This window comes from Mytilus edulis, chromosome 10 (genome assembly GCF_963676685.1).
Source record: "Mytilus edulis chromosome 10, xbMytEdul2.2, whole genome shotgun sequence".
Lineage (NCBI taxonomy): Eukaryota > Metazoa > Mollusca > Bivalvia > Mytilida > Mytilidae > Mytilus > Mytilus edulis.
In genome coordinates, this window is record NC_092353.1 from 6,179,784 (window position 1) to 6,198,667 (window position 18,884).

Sequence of the window (18,884 nt, forward strand, 5' to 3'; positions counted from 1 at the left end):
TCTTGTTCCCACTTTTCCAATGTATGTAGATATCATCATTCAAGGGTGTGACAATCAGTAATAAATGATATTTGTAGATACATTTGTACACAATAGAGTCATTTCCAAAGAGGCAAAAATACCATTGAGGTTGTTTGACATTCATTTCAGCTTTCCAATTGTGAACTTTCCATTTCTAAGTAGCAACATTCCAGCAGCACCTGCATACGGGGTATATATCTCCCAATTGATACGATATTCCCGTGCTTGCATTTCCTATCATGATTTTCTTGATAGAGGGTTACTGCTCACAAGGAAGCTATTAAACCAAGAGTTCCAAATGGTGAAGTTGAAATCATCCCTTCGTAAATTTTACGGACGCCATCACGAGTTGGTTGACCGTTATGGAATAACCGTTTCACAAATGATATCGGATATGTTCCTTACGTCGTAACTACAATCCCCTTCCCTTTCATGAATGTGACCTACCGAATTAGACTATTTACCGGATTTGTAATCACATAAGCAACACGACGGGAGCCACATGTGGATCAGGATCTGCTTACCCTTCCGGAGCACCTGAGATCACCCCTAGTTTTTGGTGGGGTTCTTGTTGTTTATTCTTTAGTTTTCTATGTTGTGTTATGTGTACTATTGTTTTTCTGTTTGTCTTTTTCATTTTTAGCCATGGCGGTGTCAGTTTGTTTTAGATTTATGAGTTTGACTGTCCCTTTGGTATCTTTCGTCCCTCTTTTATGTCATTTAGAGGCATTTTCAAGGTCAATGATCAAGAAAAGAGATATGAGGAACGCCTGGCAGTTCATGACAACTTTTTGATGTGTGATTATCCAATACCATGCAATTTTTGTAAGATAAGATATATCAAGTCTGATGCTTTAATGTGCGTTTCAGTTTTAAGATAAGCCATTGAGTGACTACTCCATCGAATGCTGGAGCCAAAAAAACTAACAACTTGGTACGTCAGTTAGTTCATCATCTGTTACTGTGTGTGTCGATCTCTTCGGCCAACTCGGCTGTGATTTTTTATGTGCTGGCATAGGTTGTTTTATGTATTCGTTTTTATTCTGTGGTTAGTCACACGTCTTCGGTGTTATCATGTGTATCTATTATATAGTCATTTGTATAAATTTATGCTACATGATGAATTACTCTAATACTAAGGATGTTCTTATCCCAGGCAGAAAACCTGAGCCGTATTAGACAGAACTTTATGGAACTTTTGGTCCTTTAGCTGTTCAATTTGTACTTGTTTGGGTTTCGATCTTTTTTATCTGAACGTCACTGGTTAGTCGATGGTAGACGAAACGCGCGTCTGACGTATTTAATTATAAACCTGGTACCTTTTGAAAGCTATAATTCGTGCGTTTCTTTGTCCTATATGTTATCTCATTTATTTGAATTGTAGTCCAGTCAATATTTTGTTGTTTTAATTTTATATTTAACATTGCCATACAAGCGGGAGGTTTGACTAGCACAAGGCCAGGCTCAACCAACCATTTGTTTTCATAAAAGGAGTAGGTCCAGTAAGGCCCCTTTTTGGCCCCAAAATATAGCAGTTTTACAAAATTGTTAAAATGTAAACTTTTAGTTATTCATTGGACAGTAGAATGCTTCTGCTACATAAATTTGGGCTGATTTTGACAATACAATGCATATATATCGGGTACTAGCACCATTAAGTCATGCTAAATTACTGAAATCTTCATAATTCTAGCATTTTTGTTAAATTTTAGAGTTTTCGTGTAAAACGGAAGTGGCCGCATTCGTGTTCATCCTTAATATTGAAATGTAAGTTGTATTTTATGATAATACATAACATATATAAAGGTTGAGGATGAACACGGATGCGACCACTTTCATTTTTGACAAAAACCATCTGAAAAATGACATTTTTCGGCATATTTGGTAGATTTTTCATATTTCAGCTTGAATCGGTGCGTTTTTTTATGACTTAATCAGTTAAAATCTTTCACATAAACTAATTGATTCAAATAAAATAGACACTTAAGTGTTTAAAAAGTGGTCAAAATCTTTCGTCAGATGAACATGAAATTTGAGGCCAAAATCGGTCCTTACCGGACCTTCTCCTTTCCTGAACCAAGTCAGGAAAATGGCCATTGTTATATTATAGTTTGTTTCTGTGTGTTTTTCAATTTAGTGTTGTGTTTCTGTTGTGTCGTAGTTCTCATCTTATATTTGATGTGTTTCCCTCGGTTTTAGTTTGTAACCCGGATTTGTTTGTTTTTTTCTCAATCGATTTATGAATTTCGAACAGCGGTATACTATACTGTTGCCTTTATTTATAATCTCATATTTCTTTAGTGAATTAGAATAACCCTGACGCGGGTCTGTGACCGAATCAAAGTACTTACGATTTTATGTGAGTTTTGGTTTACGTTCTTTTTAAATGAATCAAATTCGGACATAGTGTTAGCTATATATACTTGAAATCTTTGCTGATCAAATCCAAAATTTTAGGACGGAGAACCGGAATACGCACGATGACGTCTATTTTCATTAAACTAATGCACATTTGTATTTAGGAACCAGCGGAACCCCGACTCCAGGCACGGGATTGTTTAGCTGTGTCAAAGACCCATTTGTGGCCTTCGTCTGTTATCTGCTCTTTGGTTTGATTGCTGTCACTTTGATACATTTCCAATTTTCTTTCCCAATTTATGAGGAAAAAAATCATGTATGTCTCGTAAAACAGTAAAATCTGTATCAGATCGATATAAATATCGTTCGTAAGATGACTGATATTGATAGAATTATATACTCTTCCTACTAAAAAAAAAATATTCGATAAAAAATTCCTAGAATTCATCGTACGTGATCTGTTGTATTACAGAAGTTTTGATCGTATCAGCATTCTTATTGTCTTTTTAGGTGCAACGCGCCCTTTTCTAAAATTGTTCTTATGTTATTTGTTGTAAATATATTGTATTTTTGGAAGAATTGCATTGTTAAAAAATATGTTATAAATTAATGTAATATAGCATATTGAATAAAGGAATAAAACAGAAAAAAAAGTAGAGTATTGGCAAATCCTAGAATGACCCTAGTTTGATTTTATTATCTTGGTTATATATCTGTTCACGTGTTAAGTATCTTATTTTTTTCTGTCTCACCATTGGTTTGAGTGTTCCTAATGGAGGTGAATCCAGGAGCGTTTTAAATTGAACTCATCTATCATTTTGTATACACATGTAAGCCATACAAAACGATCATTTGATCAACATTGATGTATTTAGAAATACTCTTTTGTGTTTAACCGTTACTATGCCGTAAAGCCTATATTTAGGCTTTCTGTACTCCTTTCAAATGTCAACGGGCTTTATTAAGGCTTGGCAACGGTTACCTATTTCGTCTGTTCTGTAACAATACACGGTACGTCACAGGATATTACATTGAGGTTCGACACGGGGTTTAAATACTATAGAATATTTCGGTTTATTACAACTATCAGACTTCTCATTGCCGCCGTCATATGACATTGACGTAATATTAAAATATGACGTCATAAGTGTAGAAAGCATCGTAGAATAATGGCCGTTTCAAGAAAAATGTGGAAGAAGCAAGCAGGACCTTCTAACCGTCAGTCTTTTTAAAACACACATAATTGTTCTAGTCAAGTAGAGCAGGGTTTTATAAGTTAAAAGAAAAAAATATAGAATTTATTCGTATTTTAAATGAAGACAGATTACGATGACCCGTATATTTGTAAATTTCTGTGTCATTTGGTCTGTTGTGGAAAGTTGTCACATTAGCAATCATTTCACATCTTTCCCCTCTTTTTTATATCATTTTGTTTTTAAAACTATGATAAAAAGTGATAATAGGTTAAATGAGGAATGCAATTTCTTAATTAAGACTTTTCATAATAATGAAGTTAATTATGTTTTATCTTATTATTCCGATAGTTTTTAAAAATGTGCAAACCCTGCAGCTTGAAATAAATCTCCGTGACTCTTTATCATAGTTTTAGTGAACGGTCGTTTGCTCCTTTTTTTTTCTTCCGCTGACGACCTGCGGCCTGAAAATGATATTGTTGACTTCGGCACTATTTATCAGTAAAATAGTATACAAGACTTCGACACAATACATCCGAGATTTTACAACAAATGAGTAAATTTTTTAGTATATTGTTTCCAAAATAAAACCTTCTTTAAATTGAACATATTTCAGGAAATATCAATATATTTCAAAAAATGAAACTCTGATAGGATGGAATAAGAACTTTTGCAATCAATAACACTTTTCACTTATGCAAATAGATAAAAAGGAGAGGGGGATTGGAGGGTCCTGATCCCGAAATCCCGGGTTTAAAAACATAAAATCCCGAGATCCCGAATTTAAAGAAATTTAAATCACGACATCCCGAAATTCGACAAAAGAATTCCCGGATCCCAACGTACCGAAAAAGGTACTGCCCCTCCCCCTCATAAAACTATAACCGTTACGTAACAACACTGACAAAGGGTATTCAAGTACCTGCAAGCAACTTCACGTCTATAATAAGGATGTTCTTATCCCAAGCATAAAAACTTAGCCGTATTTGAAACAACCTTTTTCAACTTTTGATCTTCAGTGCTGTACAACTTTGTACTTTTTTTCACTTTCGATATTTTATATCTGGGCGTCACTGGTGAGTCTTGTGTGGACGAGGCACGTTTTTGGCGTATTAAATTTTAAACCTGATGTTTTTTGTTATTCATTAATCATGTGTGTCTTTGTCTAATACGTTTTCCTATTTATTTGTATTGTAGTCCTGTAATATTTTGATGTCATTTCTATGTTATATTTAACATTGCCATTAAAGTGCGAGGTTTGGCATGCCACAAAACCAGGTTCAACCCACCATTTTTTCCTTTAAAAATGTCCTGTACCAAGTCAGGAATATGGCCATTGTTATATAATAGTTCGTTTCTGTGTGTCTTACAATTTAACGTTGCGTCGTTTGTTTTCTCTTGTTTTTGAGTGTAAATTGACATTGCGATAAGACGTGTCACGGTACCTGTCTATCCCAGGTTCATGTGTTTGGTTTTGATGTTGTATTTGTTGTTCTCGTGGGATTTTGTCTGGTGCTTGGTCCGTTTCTGTGTGTGTTAGTTATATTGTAGTGTTGTGTCGTTGTTCTCCTCTTGTATTTATGCGTTTCCCTCGGTTTTGGTTTGTTGCCCCGATTTTGTTTTTTGTCCATGGATTTATGAGTTTGAACAGCGGTATACTACTGTTGCCTTTACTTTACTTACACATAAACGTCATGAATAACACTCTTTTTGATGACGTCATAGAATTTGTTCAGTACATTTTGAAAATAAAATAAAAAAAATGTTTTTATAATATCAACTATGTAAACTTAATGTTTACATAGTCAATTACATCAATAACGTCTAAGACATACTAGGTCAGGAATGTGTATTTAATATATATAATATGCGGAAAATATGCATTTTACCTCGAACTATAATAGGTTTTCATATGTATGAAAGTGATCATTATTTGGACTGAATTGTGACAGACAAACATAGAATGAAAAAAGACATGTTTGTGTGTGCACTCCTCCCTCCCCGACATAGGACAGTGGTGAACCGGCACACAACTTATAATTTCTTTTATCTTATTATTGCAAATTATAACAATGCAGTATTATGGGGGAATATGCTGAACTTACTACCCTGATCAAGTGTAGTACTCAATATACTATGTTTAAGGAATACAGGGAATAAACTTTATGGCACTGCTAGAATTGCATCTTTTATTTCGGAATTCTTCACTTAAAACTTATATAAAACTTTTTTTATATTTAGCTTAAAAACACAACAGGGTATATAAACCTCAAGTCTATGTTGAATATCAGCAATTAAGGTTCATCATAATAACTTACCAAAAATGACCGTATTAAACATACTAGTGACACCTTAAGTTGAAAAACTTGTGTCTAATGCATTTGTTTTGTACAATAAAATATGTCTAAACTAAACTAAACCTTGAATAGAAGTAATACTATACAAATGCCAAAGATAAGAACATTGCTGGAATCTTATATTTATATAAATTACATGATTTTAATTTTCAGAATTTTTAAACTGAACTGTATTACGATATTCCTCGTTTCTGCAAAAGTTGATAAAATAATATAAGTTAGAAAGGAACTAAGTTGGGGAATCTCTGCACATATAATAAATTAGTTGTATTGACATAAAGGAGTAGGTACAGTAAGACCCCTTTTTTGCCCCAAAATATAGCAGTTTTACAAAATTGTTAAAATGTAAACCTTAAGTTATTCATTGGACAGTAAAATGCTTCTGCTACATACATTTGGGTTGATTTTGACAATACAATGCACATATATCGGGTACTAGAACCATTAAGTCATGCTAAATTACTGAAATCTTCACAATTCTAGCAATTTTGTTAAATTTTAGACGGTTTTCGTGTAAAACGAAAGTGGCCGCATTCGTGTTCATCCTTAATATTGAAATGTAAGTTGTATTTTATGATAATACATAACATATATAAAGGTTGAGGATGAACACGGATGCGGCCACTTTCATTTTTGACAAAAACCATCTGAAAAATGACATTTTTCGGCATATTTGGTAGATTTTTCGTATTTCAGCTTGAATCGGTGCGTTGTTTATGACTTAATCAGTTAAAATCTTTCACATAAACTGATTGATTCAAATAAAATAGACACTTAAGTGTTTAAAAAGTGGTCAAAATCTTTCGTCAGATGAACATGAAATTTGAGGCCAAAATCGGTCCTTACCGGACCTTCTCCTTTAAAACATATAGGAATAATAGACATCTGTAAACTATAGTGGATTTGATCTGTGTAACTGAGGGTATCGTATCTTTTGCAGATTAAGTAAAATGCACATCAAAACTTAAACTTAAACTTTTGTAAAAAACATCGCCGTCACTGGGAATTAAACTTACTCCGTGAATTTTAACAAAACATGTAGACGAAACCTCCCGGTTACAAAATGGTCGAATATCTACACAACGTACCCTCAAACTAAATATTTCATTACCATAGGTGTTTAATAATTGAGTTAATTTATAGCTTTAGGCTATGAGTTTATGAACAGAAATACATTTTTAAATGAAAAACACACCGATTAAATTGATGTGTGGAGTAAGGGCCTCTACAGAAAGACGTCTGTCTACTGTATGTTTGTAGCGGCGAGCAGTGAGCTGAAGAATTAACGTTGTGATTACATGAGTTCTATGTTCTGTCTTTTTTGTAATTTTCTTCTGCGTATCATCCTAATTGTATATTCATTTTTTAACATCGTACTCTTTTTATTGATTATGAAATCACCGACTAATACTCTTCATTAAATTCGTGAATTACAGTAGCATGAAGCCGCTATTCCAGGTAGGTAGACCAACGTGTCAAGATAGTTACCTGAGATCACCCATTTGGGTTTTGGATTCGTGTTGATGAGTCATAAGTGGTCCTTAAAGTGCATTGTATACGTTTCAGTCTTGTAGTTGTGTTTAGTTTTTAACAAAAAACATTTTCTTTCGACTAAGGAGTTCTGATATTCTAACTGCTATGCAACGTCTCTTTTTATAACATATCATGCGTTTGCGTTTGTGAATTTATTCCCGTGACGAAGACTTGTTTATCGACATTTCAATCAATGACAAACGAAACACTGCAAATATAACACAAGGTATTAACACATCATTTGAAATATGTCTTTTGTATTGTTTTATTAAAGGATAATTTACGTTTGACACACAAATGTTAGATAAGAAAAAAGACAACTATCAAGTTTTACGAGGGAAATAATAAAAATTGAGAGTTTCTGATTTAAAGCAATTAAATCTGTCATAAATAAATGTATCACCACAAAAACAGTAAATATAAGTAGGTAGCTATAAAGGTAATCATAAAACTATCACACTCTTTATTATCTAGTTAAGTATATATCTACACTAGTAGTCTTTATATGTGTCTTCCTTAAAGTCCCATAGCGTTCAACTCCCTTAATTCCTGACAAGCAGCACAATAAGTACAACATGCAATGATTATGCAGTCATGGCACATATCACCCTGAAATAGAAAAGAAGCAACTATAAAAACTTCAAAAAAATTTCAAATCAACATTAACTAAGGCATGCATTGTTTATGATTTTGTTTGCATTCATAATGGCTTTATGCTCAGAATTTGAATAATTGTCGCCAAACTGAATGCTAAATAAATGCCTATCGAAGTATGCTCACCTTTAAATCAAATGCATCTTATGCCTCGTTCACGCGGACATTTAATTCGAATTGAATTCAAATCGAATTCGCTTATCGCGTTCACACACTCTTCTTTTTTAATTTGAATCGATTCGAATTAACTAATTCGAATTAGTCAATTCGAATTTGAAATACGTTTTTGTTTATACGAGTTAAAAGCTAACTTCGTTTGGACAGTAAAGCGAATTTGACGCGCATTGCAATTCGAATTAGAATTGACGTTAGGACGTAAAACGTTTCGAATGCGAATTAAACTAATTCGAATTAGTTAATGCGAATCGAATTCGAATTACGTGTGAACTCAACATAAATTGATCATACTGTTGATAGGCCTGGTTTATTCATTTCAACTTGTTAAGTTCTAAACAGATTTCTTTTAAATACAGGCTAATGTGCGTACTAAAATTTTTTCACCTACCCTTATGGCACCAAGGGTTCTGATTCTTGTTCTAATACCTATTTCCGCAGCAGGTACACAACAGGTAGTGCAACAATTTTCACCTAAGCGTGCTGCAATTGAGCTGATAGCACAACAATAACAGCAAAACACATAAAAACCTTAAATATAAAATAATAATATTACTTGGCACACAATGAACAAAAAATCGGATAATTGGCATCTTTGAAACACTATCTACATATTGTTTTCATTTTCAGGAAAACGGTCACACAATGACATTAGCATCGTTCAATTAGATTCGAATTATTTCGATGAACACATTGTTAGTTGAGATGGTTTCAAAGACAGTGATTAGAAATTTTGAGAGCGTGACATCAAGAAAATGTATTTAATCGTTATGCAGGAATAGACCTAATACAAATGGACGTTTCAAATTGGTTACGCCTGTCGCATTAGTGGCGGTCATGAAAATGAGGCTAGCATTTGTGACATCATTTTTGACTGACCTTGGTATTCTGTTAAATTTTAGCCACTACATTAATAATGTACACAAGAAGGTTAAAAGATACCAAAGCTTTAAGGAATATTGAAACAAACGGCCAACGCCACCTCAAAAACGAAAAATACTCAATAAAGAAACTCAATACTGATTAAACATTAACCCCACTAATTTCAGATGCAATCTCCAGTGCTACGGAGGGTTAGTAGATCCTCCTGCACGAGTGACACCCGTCGTCGTTCGTTTTCAATAAAATAATTTGAAAAGAAAGAGCGATTGATATGACATCACACGGAAACGGATTCATATTTGACCCCTGTCTAACATGTAGCCATCACTTAATAAATACACCATCATTTATGTTAATTTCAACAGATTTGGAGACCTTGTTTTTAAAGACGTTTACAAAACTGAGGAGATGACTTTGTATTTTAGTTTCAAGCATTAATAAAATCGGATGTGTTAAATACTATTTTGTTACCAGCAGTCAGTTGTGGTTCAGTTTTATCAAAAAAATGTATACACACATCGATGATATAATCTTGGATTGCAAGTCAATACTTCAACTGATTTGAATACGTAATCATGCGAACCTTAATTCTCATCTTCGATGGCCTACGCATTTTCATTGTGTTTGATATCAGACAATCCTAGAAAAAAAGTCAGCATAACTGTAAATTTTCACGTGGTTGTCAGTGAATGTATATTTGTATTTATGTTTATACATGTTACAGGTCATATGACCTACGGACGTTTTCGGAAACCATATGGATGTTTGATTAGATGGCGTCTATTATAAAATGCACACGACATTTGACTACATTATAAGGAGTCTATGAATTCGAAACAGTTTTTGTATTAATTTTTTGTAATTTAGTATTTTATAGATAAATTACGACATTTTAAGTCAATATCTGAACCTGAATTTGTCAATTAAGGAATCGTCAAACAATCAAAAACTTTTTTAAACAAGAATATGTCCCCTGTACACAGATGCCCCATTTGCACTATTATTTTCTTTGTTTAATGAACCGTGAAAATGGGGGGAAATCTCTTATTTGGCATTACAATAAGAAAGATCATATCATATGGAACATGTGTACTAAGACCGGAATACATAATGCCCATAAATAGGGCATAACAAAAGTTATTGAAATATATTGAAATCAACACATAAGAATGTAAAAATAAAAATAACAATAATGACCTGTATTTTTTATAAACTTTTTTATAGACTGCTTTCTCAGTGTTAACGTCATATTTTCATATGATTAAAAGAAAACACTTTCTATCATGGTGTTCGTATGTTATAGCAATATAATTCAAACACGAAACATCTTAACATATTAGCGGAACTGGAAAAACAAATAATATGACTTATTGATTAGCTTAAGATGGCTGGGGCCTATTCGAAGTTTCTATAAGAAGTGCCGTATTTTTAGTTATTTTATTCTTTACAGAAAGAGAATCAAATTGGTCGAAAAAAATAGGGGGTCACGGACCATTTAAGCTCAACATTTTACTTTTAAAGAGGTATGTAAAAGGGACCATTTTTAAATGAAATGATAGGGAAAATAGAGGTGTTGACATATTTTTATCGGAATATGAAAAAAAACGTTCTATGACACTTGGTCCAAAACAGCAATATAAAAAGCTGAACTATAGCTTCAAAAAATGAGCAAATAAAAAACATAGGTCACGGATAAGGAAAAAAACATATTTTGCCTTAAAACCCAAATTTTGGCGGGAAAATGGTGAAAATGGGTGAAATGTCATTTTGTCCCTTTAACAGATACGGATAATAACGAAAATATTCTATTAGTTACATAACTACAATGATTTAACATTTCTAATCAAACAAAATATTTAAAAAAAATATATCTAATATACGACAAATACTTTTGTAATTCATGCGTGAAATTATGCGCAGTCGAATAGTCCCGAGCCACCTTAACTCTAAAAATTTCTCAGAGTTTATACTAATTTGACTTACTATAGATCACTTTTGCATTGTAATCTAAGTAAAAAAAGAGGCAAATTAACCAATTATACACCAATCACTAACAAAACATTATCACACATGACACAATGTTTTAAAAATTTGAGTAATAATTATTCAGTGTTGAAGACGTAAAAGCAATATGTACATGAAAGTTCGGTACATTGTATGATTAATAATGAGACAAGTTCCCCTGTGTGACTATGACATCTTTTTGAATTTTATAATAAACATACTTTTTACCACAAATTCAATTCATGGCATTTTCAAATAATATGTTTTTTTACTTCTGATACGTACTGTTACCAACATCAGAACAACAATCACATAGCCCAGAAGTCCATTCCCTGGTTCCATGAACATGGCCAACCAGCAGAGGATTGGTCATCACACCTGGTTGGTTGACGACTACAGTGGTCATCTGTTGTTGGTGTTGTGGATGAACTTGCGGTTCTCTTCCCATTGTTTGTTGGGGTGGTTGCATTCCATAGCCTTGATTATTTTGAGCCATTCTTTAATTCAAACTAAACTAACTTAAATACAAAATATTTAACTTACATTAAACGTCCATTGATTAAAGTAGAATCTCCAAATTTATCTCATCTCATTTAATAAAGCATTTAGTGAATTCATGTTATTGGTGTGTGACTTAATGTTTTAGACTGTAAATAAAGGACTCATGTGTATACGTTGATTTGTGACTTTATGTTTTAGACTGTAAATAAAGGACTCAGTAGCATACGTTGATGTGTGACTTAATGTGTTAGACTGTAAATAAAGAAACTAGTAGTATACGTTGATGTGTGACTTAATACTTTAGACTGTAAATAAAGGACTCAGTAGTATACGTTGATGTTTGACCTAATGTTTAGACTGTAAATAAAGGACTCAGTAGTATACTGAAGTTCTAAAATCCGAAATCGCTTGAGAGAAAACAAATCCGGGTTGAGACCGATCCGAAACGCAATTTGATACTTTAATCAGAATGAAATATGACTCATATACAAACGTTATTTTTTTACATGCAGACCGGGGTTTTCTAAAAAAAAAATACCAAAGAGAGGCAAGGACCGTTTCAAAATAATCTAATCTAAATGAGTGTTGTGATTTCATTTTTGCGAGACAATCTAATTCAAACATGAGTTACAAAACTGGTGTTTAAAGTAGAACAGGAAGTCAGAAGCGTATAATTGTATCCCCTTACCATTCATTTGAATCTTTATTAAGGAAGAGGCACGTCGTTGTTTCGTGTTTAGTAAATTGTGTCAGTCTTACCATACATAGACTCTGATGTTGTTCAGGTTTCAAACAGGTTTTGCCTTTTTGTTGATGATCAGTTTTTGACCTATAGTTGAGTATCTACATTTTTTCAATTGTTAACAGTTGTCTTATTTGGGAAACTTTCTTTACATCATTAAAGCTCGGGCATTCTTATACTTTACAACTTATTGCATTTTAATTTACAAAAAGTAAATTTACCAACCCAACTGAAGGAAATATTAAATATCCAATAATTAAAATAAGTAAAATAATGCAAGGTTTAAGAATAATAAACACAAGCTTCAGTACAAAGGTATCTGCTTAGAGCCTAACGTCTGAACAACAGCAACTTACGCAAAACATTGGATCGAACATATGTTATGATAATGACAATAAAGCTTCTGATGAAATTTTGAAAAAAAATTCTCGTTCAAAGATGTCTTAAACCAGAGAGAAAATTAACGTGATGTTCACTACATAAAAATTTAATTTGCCTCTGTAAAGTTATAGAACCGTTGAGTTAGAATAAGCCATTTCAAATATCTGATCATCTGTTTACGCAGAAATATAACACCCGGGAAACACTGACATAATACCCAAATCTTGACAACGAAAGAGAGGCGAAAATTACCAACATTCAAGCTTATAGGTCGAACAAGAACTGACACCATAGGTGAAAAATACTAAGACAAAAAAAAACAGTATGCAAAACACTGCATAAAAGACAAACAACTGAGCAACACGAAGCACATCATCTACCAGTCGGGTTACTCCTGTAAGTACAACCAAGGTGGTAAGTCTAATTCGGGAAGAAATGGGACGGGATTGTAGTTACGACGATTCTAACATGTCCGTCGTCTTCTGTGCAACAGATGGCCTAAGACCACAATTAATGATCCCGCTTTTCGTTGTCACAGAATATACTAGTAATTCTCTTTCATTAAAGTGTTTTTTTTATCTCTTTCTCATACCTGTTGTTAATGGGGTAGAAATGAAAGAAGAGAACTGAAATAAGTTTTGAATGTTTTATCTTAACTGATTTTGATAAATAAAGAGTGATGAGGCCAGGTGCAAAAAGGTGATATCTACAGTTTTCAGAACATCTCTTGACTTGTCCATCGTAGTCTGGTTGTGTATTGGCTTAATTTGTAAGATCTTACACACACAAAAGATTGGACAAAAAGGGTGGATGTTTTTGTATTGCGATAAAACATTGAAAACTGATAGAGGAATGTAGTGTGGTCTGTTGCCAGATGTAACATAACGGTCAACCAACATGTGATTGTGACCGTAAAAGTTACGGAGGAATTTATTTCAAACTCAGTACTAGACACTCTTGTTTAAATAGCTACCTTGTGAGCAGTAACAATAAATTGAGAAAATCAGAATAGGAGAAATACATGCCCTTAAATATCTTATCAGCTAGTATATTTATATACTCCGTATGTAGGTATTGTTTTAATGTTTCTAATTGAAATAGAAAACTCATAATATGGAACATGAAATCATTTCCTTTGTTGTTAATTTTTGTTTTCGACCAACCCTCATTGTCGATGTCAAGATGTAATTGAATATATGTTTTAGACTTTATTATATCTGCTAAATCCTTTATCTCAAGTTCGATGAGAAAGGTACGTGATGCATGTTTATTTTTGAATTATAAATTGAGATAACATCATATCTTTATAGCGGAATGTAAAGTAAAAGAAAAATGCTAAATTCTATTCTTTCGTCATAAGTGTATGCTTGAATAAAAAAAGTTGGTAAGAAGAGTAGCACAGTTGATTTCTATAGGAATGCAAATTATTGTTTTTTTAAACGTAACAAATATATTGTCAATCAAGAAATTAAGCATCTTGATAATTTCCATTTCAGAGAGTATTTGTTTTTATTCAGTTTGTAATTTAATCGAAAATGCGATTAATCCATTCCGAAGACAGTATAATTGTATCTACCGTGGACATTCGTATATATGTCACAAAGCAGAACCAACTCTTCAATTTACAACGAATATTCTTTTTTCATCTTACGGACATTTGATCACGGAATTATACTTTTTTTGACAGGTTACCTTTTCTGTAGTAGGACATCTGGTGATCGGTCAAGTACGGGCAAGAGAAAGAATTAAAATCAAGCGTACAACAAACGGTACAATTTTTGGAGAAAAATGCCCGTTCTATGATTTCTATACACGAAAATATTATTGGAAAACAGTAAACTTTCCCCCTAAATTGCACCGATTATATGTTTGATTTAACTTTTGTTGTTTGCTCATTCTTACCGAGAAATAGGATGTGTAACCACATAGTATAGGTAACCTGTCAAACAATTATGTAATCCAGAGTCAAAAGACGGTAATTTGAAATAGCTATAAGCAGCTATGTATTTGCAGAATCATCAAATTAGAAGGTATATTGCCTCTGATCATCTATATAAACACCACCAATAAATCAATGTTATTTAAATTCCCAGTTACGAATCTATTCAATTACATAATATGGAAATATGTAATATAAACAACTTGCACACTGATCATAAAGACTACAGAAAAAACATTTTAAATATTGAAAAAAAAAATCTTTTTAATGCATTCTAATTTGAATAAATATTTGGTTCGACAAAACTATATACCGGTTATGAAAAACTATTGTATTCAAGCGAAAAATATAAACGATTGCTATTAAGAACATGGAAATATTTTAATGATGTAAATAAAGTTGTGTACCAACTCAGACACAACTCTAAATGCTTCCACTACTTAAATACAAGCTATTTCCCTAGTAAATGTTACTAGTAAAACAACAGCATTAAGGAAAAAAGAATCCACTTATTTTCTAGTTAAATTAAGTCACACATTTGTGTTTATAGAGCAAACTGTTTTTACAAAGGAATAAGGCCTCACCTAAGTGATAGTTTGAAACTTACCAAAGGAAAAGATCTGAGAAGGAACAAAATGTATCTTAAAACCAACTTTTAAAGTGCGTCCGCCTAAGTTCAAATCGAAACTCACCTTCGAAAAATTAACGTCAAACGCATGTCGACAACTGATATAATTTTCAAAAGGTATCATATAAAACAGATCTAGGGTTTTATAAGTACAGAAAGAAAAAAAACCGCTAAATCTCAAGATTCGACGATGTATAATATAAATCGATATATTACTCCATAAGATGTCAAATCTTTTTGTACATTGACTTGGTAATCCATATGCCAGTCGTGTAGCCGCCGTCAAAGGTAAAGTACAAGTAACTCGTGAACTTATGTGTCTAACTTTTGTTTATTATTATGATTGAATTTGGTGTGGCCTAAAAGTACAATTAACATAACAATAATCATTTGTTATACAAATTTTAGAAATTTTATCCTTCAAGTGTGGCTTTGTTTTGTATTGTGTTGAGATATTCGAACAGGAAGTTTTACGGGTACTCTACGTTCTAAATACTACATATTAGATATTCATTCAAAACAGTCTTTTGTTGTGTAATTATTATTTTTTTTTTTTTTTTTAAATAACTATGTTAACTTGAATGTCATGCAATAGGTGTGTAATTGATTAGGTGAAAAATCAACGAATCAATATGTTTTCATGCACAACAAACAACTAACGTGATTGTTATACAACGATTGAATTGTCAGAACAGACTTAAAAATGGCAAAAATGAAAAAATAAAAACTTGAAGATATAATAAAAATCAAATATTTAGTATCGTGTTGGATCGAATTTATTTGGTTTATCAACATAATGCCTGTATTTGGTATTATGTTCCATGACCTGTTGTAACGTTAACAGGACTTTACGAAATTTATAAGTGAGCATAGTGTTTATCGAACATTCCAAATGGGATACTTCTAGTATCCGACAGTCAACACGAGTCTTAGTCACATGCACTTGTTTATGAGTTAATGTGCCCCTTTTTCCTAGAACTTCTTTTCTTTCTTTTTCTTTAATACAAAAAGAATTCCGAACTTTTTTATATTAAAATAAGAACATGAATGCAACTAATAGTTTCCAGAAGAGTAACGGAACTTTTGTTCTCCATTTCTGTTTTCAATTCAATTCAGTTGTAACATAAAAAGAACCTATGCATCAATGTCCAGGATTTTCATATAATTGGTTATTACTACAGAACAATGTTCTTGTGATTATCATTAAGGCATTACAGATTTCAAGAAACATGAATATTATTACGAACGATACGTATATAGCTTCATTTTCAGTCTTCGTAACATAAATAATTAAGGAGATCTACTAATTCAACAAGAAATGAAAGTACATTGAAGTCATAATGATGCACTACATTCTCTAAGTTGCTAGGCATGTTTGACAACATTCAACGTTCACGATATCAAATTAAAAACAATGTCAGTGTGTAACATTTTCTTTTCCATTGGTTTTAGTAAAATAGATATAAAACACATTAACACAAGTATATGTACATGGGTAATGTCAATGTACAAAATGACAAACTATGTAATACATTTACAATTGCACATTTTCAATCTGATTTTTTTTTATGAAATACAAAAGCATGTGTGTGAAACTACACTCGAATTCATTGAACACAGAAAACAAAATATTTCCGTACAGTACTTTGATGATATTTGTTACGTTTTGTTTGATTAAAAGATGTCTTATTTGTAAATGTACCACATTATCTAATTATACTTTAATATCGATATTTACCTAAAATAATTTTAGTCGATATTAAAATGTTGGAAACATGAATAGAAAATGAAAATCTTACCTACTCTCTTTATATCCTACGTCCTAACGCAACTACGTGGCGACTATTGACAAATTTTTGAACGTGCAGGAACAAGTTTAAAATCATTTTAAAACATCATACTTGATAGGGACTTTTCATGATTTTATTTGTAAATAATTGTAGAGATACATAATAACTTCAAAAAGGTCGAAATGAATGATTTTTGTTTTTAGTGAAAAATATTGGGGTTTAATATTTGTTGTCGCAGTGACTTTCTTTTATTGGTATGTGGTGGTGTTCGTTTGTTTTTTTCGTGAATGTTTGTGTTGTGTGAGTTTGTGTGTTAATCGAAACTAGAGGAAAAATAAAAAGGCATTGGCTATTATTCAGCATGTAAATCGGTTTTGTTTTCTTTTCTACTAAACGACAACACTGAACAATATGTAATTAAAAGTAATCAGTAACCGATACAATTTCGATCATGTTCCAAATGATCAAAATAAAATTGAGAATGGAAATGGGGAATGTGTCAAAGAGACAACAACCCGACCATAGAAAAAACAACAGCAGAAGGTCACTAACAGGTCTTCAATGTAGCGAGACATTCCCGCACCTGGAGGCGTCCTTCAGCTGGCCCCTAAACAAATATATACTAGTTCAGTGATAATGAACGCCATACTAATTTCCGAATTGTACACAAGAAACTAAAATTCAAAAAATACATACAAGACTAACAAAGGCCAGAGGCTCCTGACTTGGGACAGGCGCAAAAATGCGGCGGGGTTAAACATGTTTATGAGATCTCAACCCTCCCCCTATACCTCTAGCCAATGTAGAAAAGTAAATGCATAACAATACGCACATTTAAAATTCAATTCAAGAGAAGTCCGAGTCGGATGTCAGAAGATGTAACCAAAGAAAATAAACAAAATGACAATAATACATAGATAACAATAGACTACTAGCAGTTAACTGACATGCCAGCTCCCGACTTCAATTAAACTGATTGAAAGATTATGATTTCATCATATGAATATCAGGCACAATCCTTCCCGTTAGGGGTTTAGTATCATACCATCATAACATATATGAGAAAAAACATTTTTTTTTGCTAAATCATAATCTCAGGGATGTTCATACCTGTCATAAGTATAATGAGCACCAATACAATGAGAAAAAAATGAAGATGTTTTGGTTGTCTTTAACATTTCACATTCTTAGAATCGTAACAAGGTTTATAGCTTTCATTCGAAAACTTCCGAAGTAAGTGTGCAACGTATATGCATTTTTTATTTGATAACGAGAGGCATCGACCAATTCTAATATCAATACGACTGTGTAGATGTAGATACCATTTGCCTGCATTATCCTTACATCTGTGTTGAGTTTCCAACATTTAGTCGGCATCGTGGTTAAATGATCTTTGATATGTACATCCATTATGACCATATCTGTAAGGTAAGAGAAAAATAAAGGAAAGTAATACCAAACTCCGAAAAATTGAATCATTACGAAAAGTCCCTAATCAAATGGCAAAATTAACAGCTTAAATGGATCAAACGAAAAGGTAACAATTGTCATCGTTCTGACTTGGTACATGTATTTTCGTATTTAAAAAAAATGGTAGTTTAAACCTGATTATACAGCTGGCTAAACCTCAAACTTGTTTGACAGTCGCACTATTTTCCATTATATGAACAACTATGTGTGAACAAAACTAACATACATAATAGGTTGAAATGCAAAAAATAGAGTTC

The 18,884-nt window shown here is 32.5% G+C and overlaps 2 protein-coding genes across 4 annotated transcripts in view; both read right to left on the reverse strand.

The window, feature by feature from the left end:
* LOC139493237 (CAAX prenyl protease 1 homolog) overlaps positions 1 to 18,884 on the reverse strand; it is a 256,843-nt gene that overhangs the window by 183,261 nt on the left and 54,698 nt on the right. The gene's annotated exons all lie outside the window — the stretch shown is intronic.
* LOC139493235 (cornifelin homolog) lies at positions 7,703 to 17,292 on the reverse strand. 3 transcript variants are annotated; one of them, XM_071281459.1, is made up of 4 exons: positions 17,167 to 17,292; positions 11,462 to 11,690; positions 8,682 to 8,821; positions 7,703 to 8,071 (listed from the first exon to the last, which is right to left on the reverse strand). In XM_071281459.1, exons 2-4 carry the CDS (start codon positions 11,670 to 11,672, stop codon positions 7,979 to 7,981), a joined length of 444 nt encoding a protein of 147 aa, XP_071137560.1. In that variant the 5' UTR covers positions 11,673 to 11,690; positions 17,167 to 17,292; the 3' UTR covers positions 7,703 to 7,978. The 3 variants fall into 3 exon arrangements, with proteins under 3 accessions (XP_071137560.1, XP_071137561.1, XP_071137562.1); XM_071281460.1 differs by having other exon boundaries at positions 11,462 to 11,694; positions 17,167 to 17,267; XM_071281461.1 differs by having other exon boundaries at positions 17,171 to 17,195.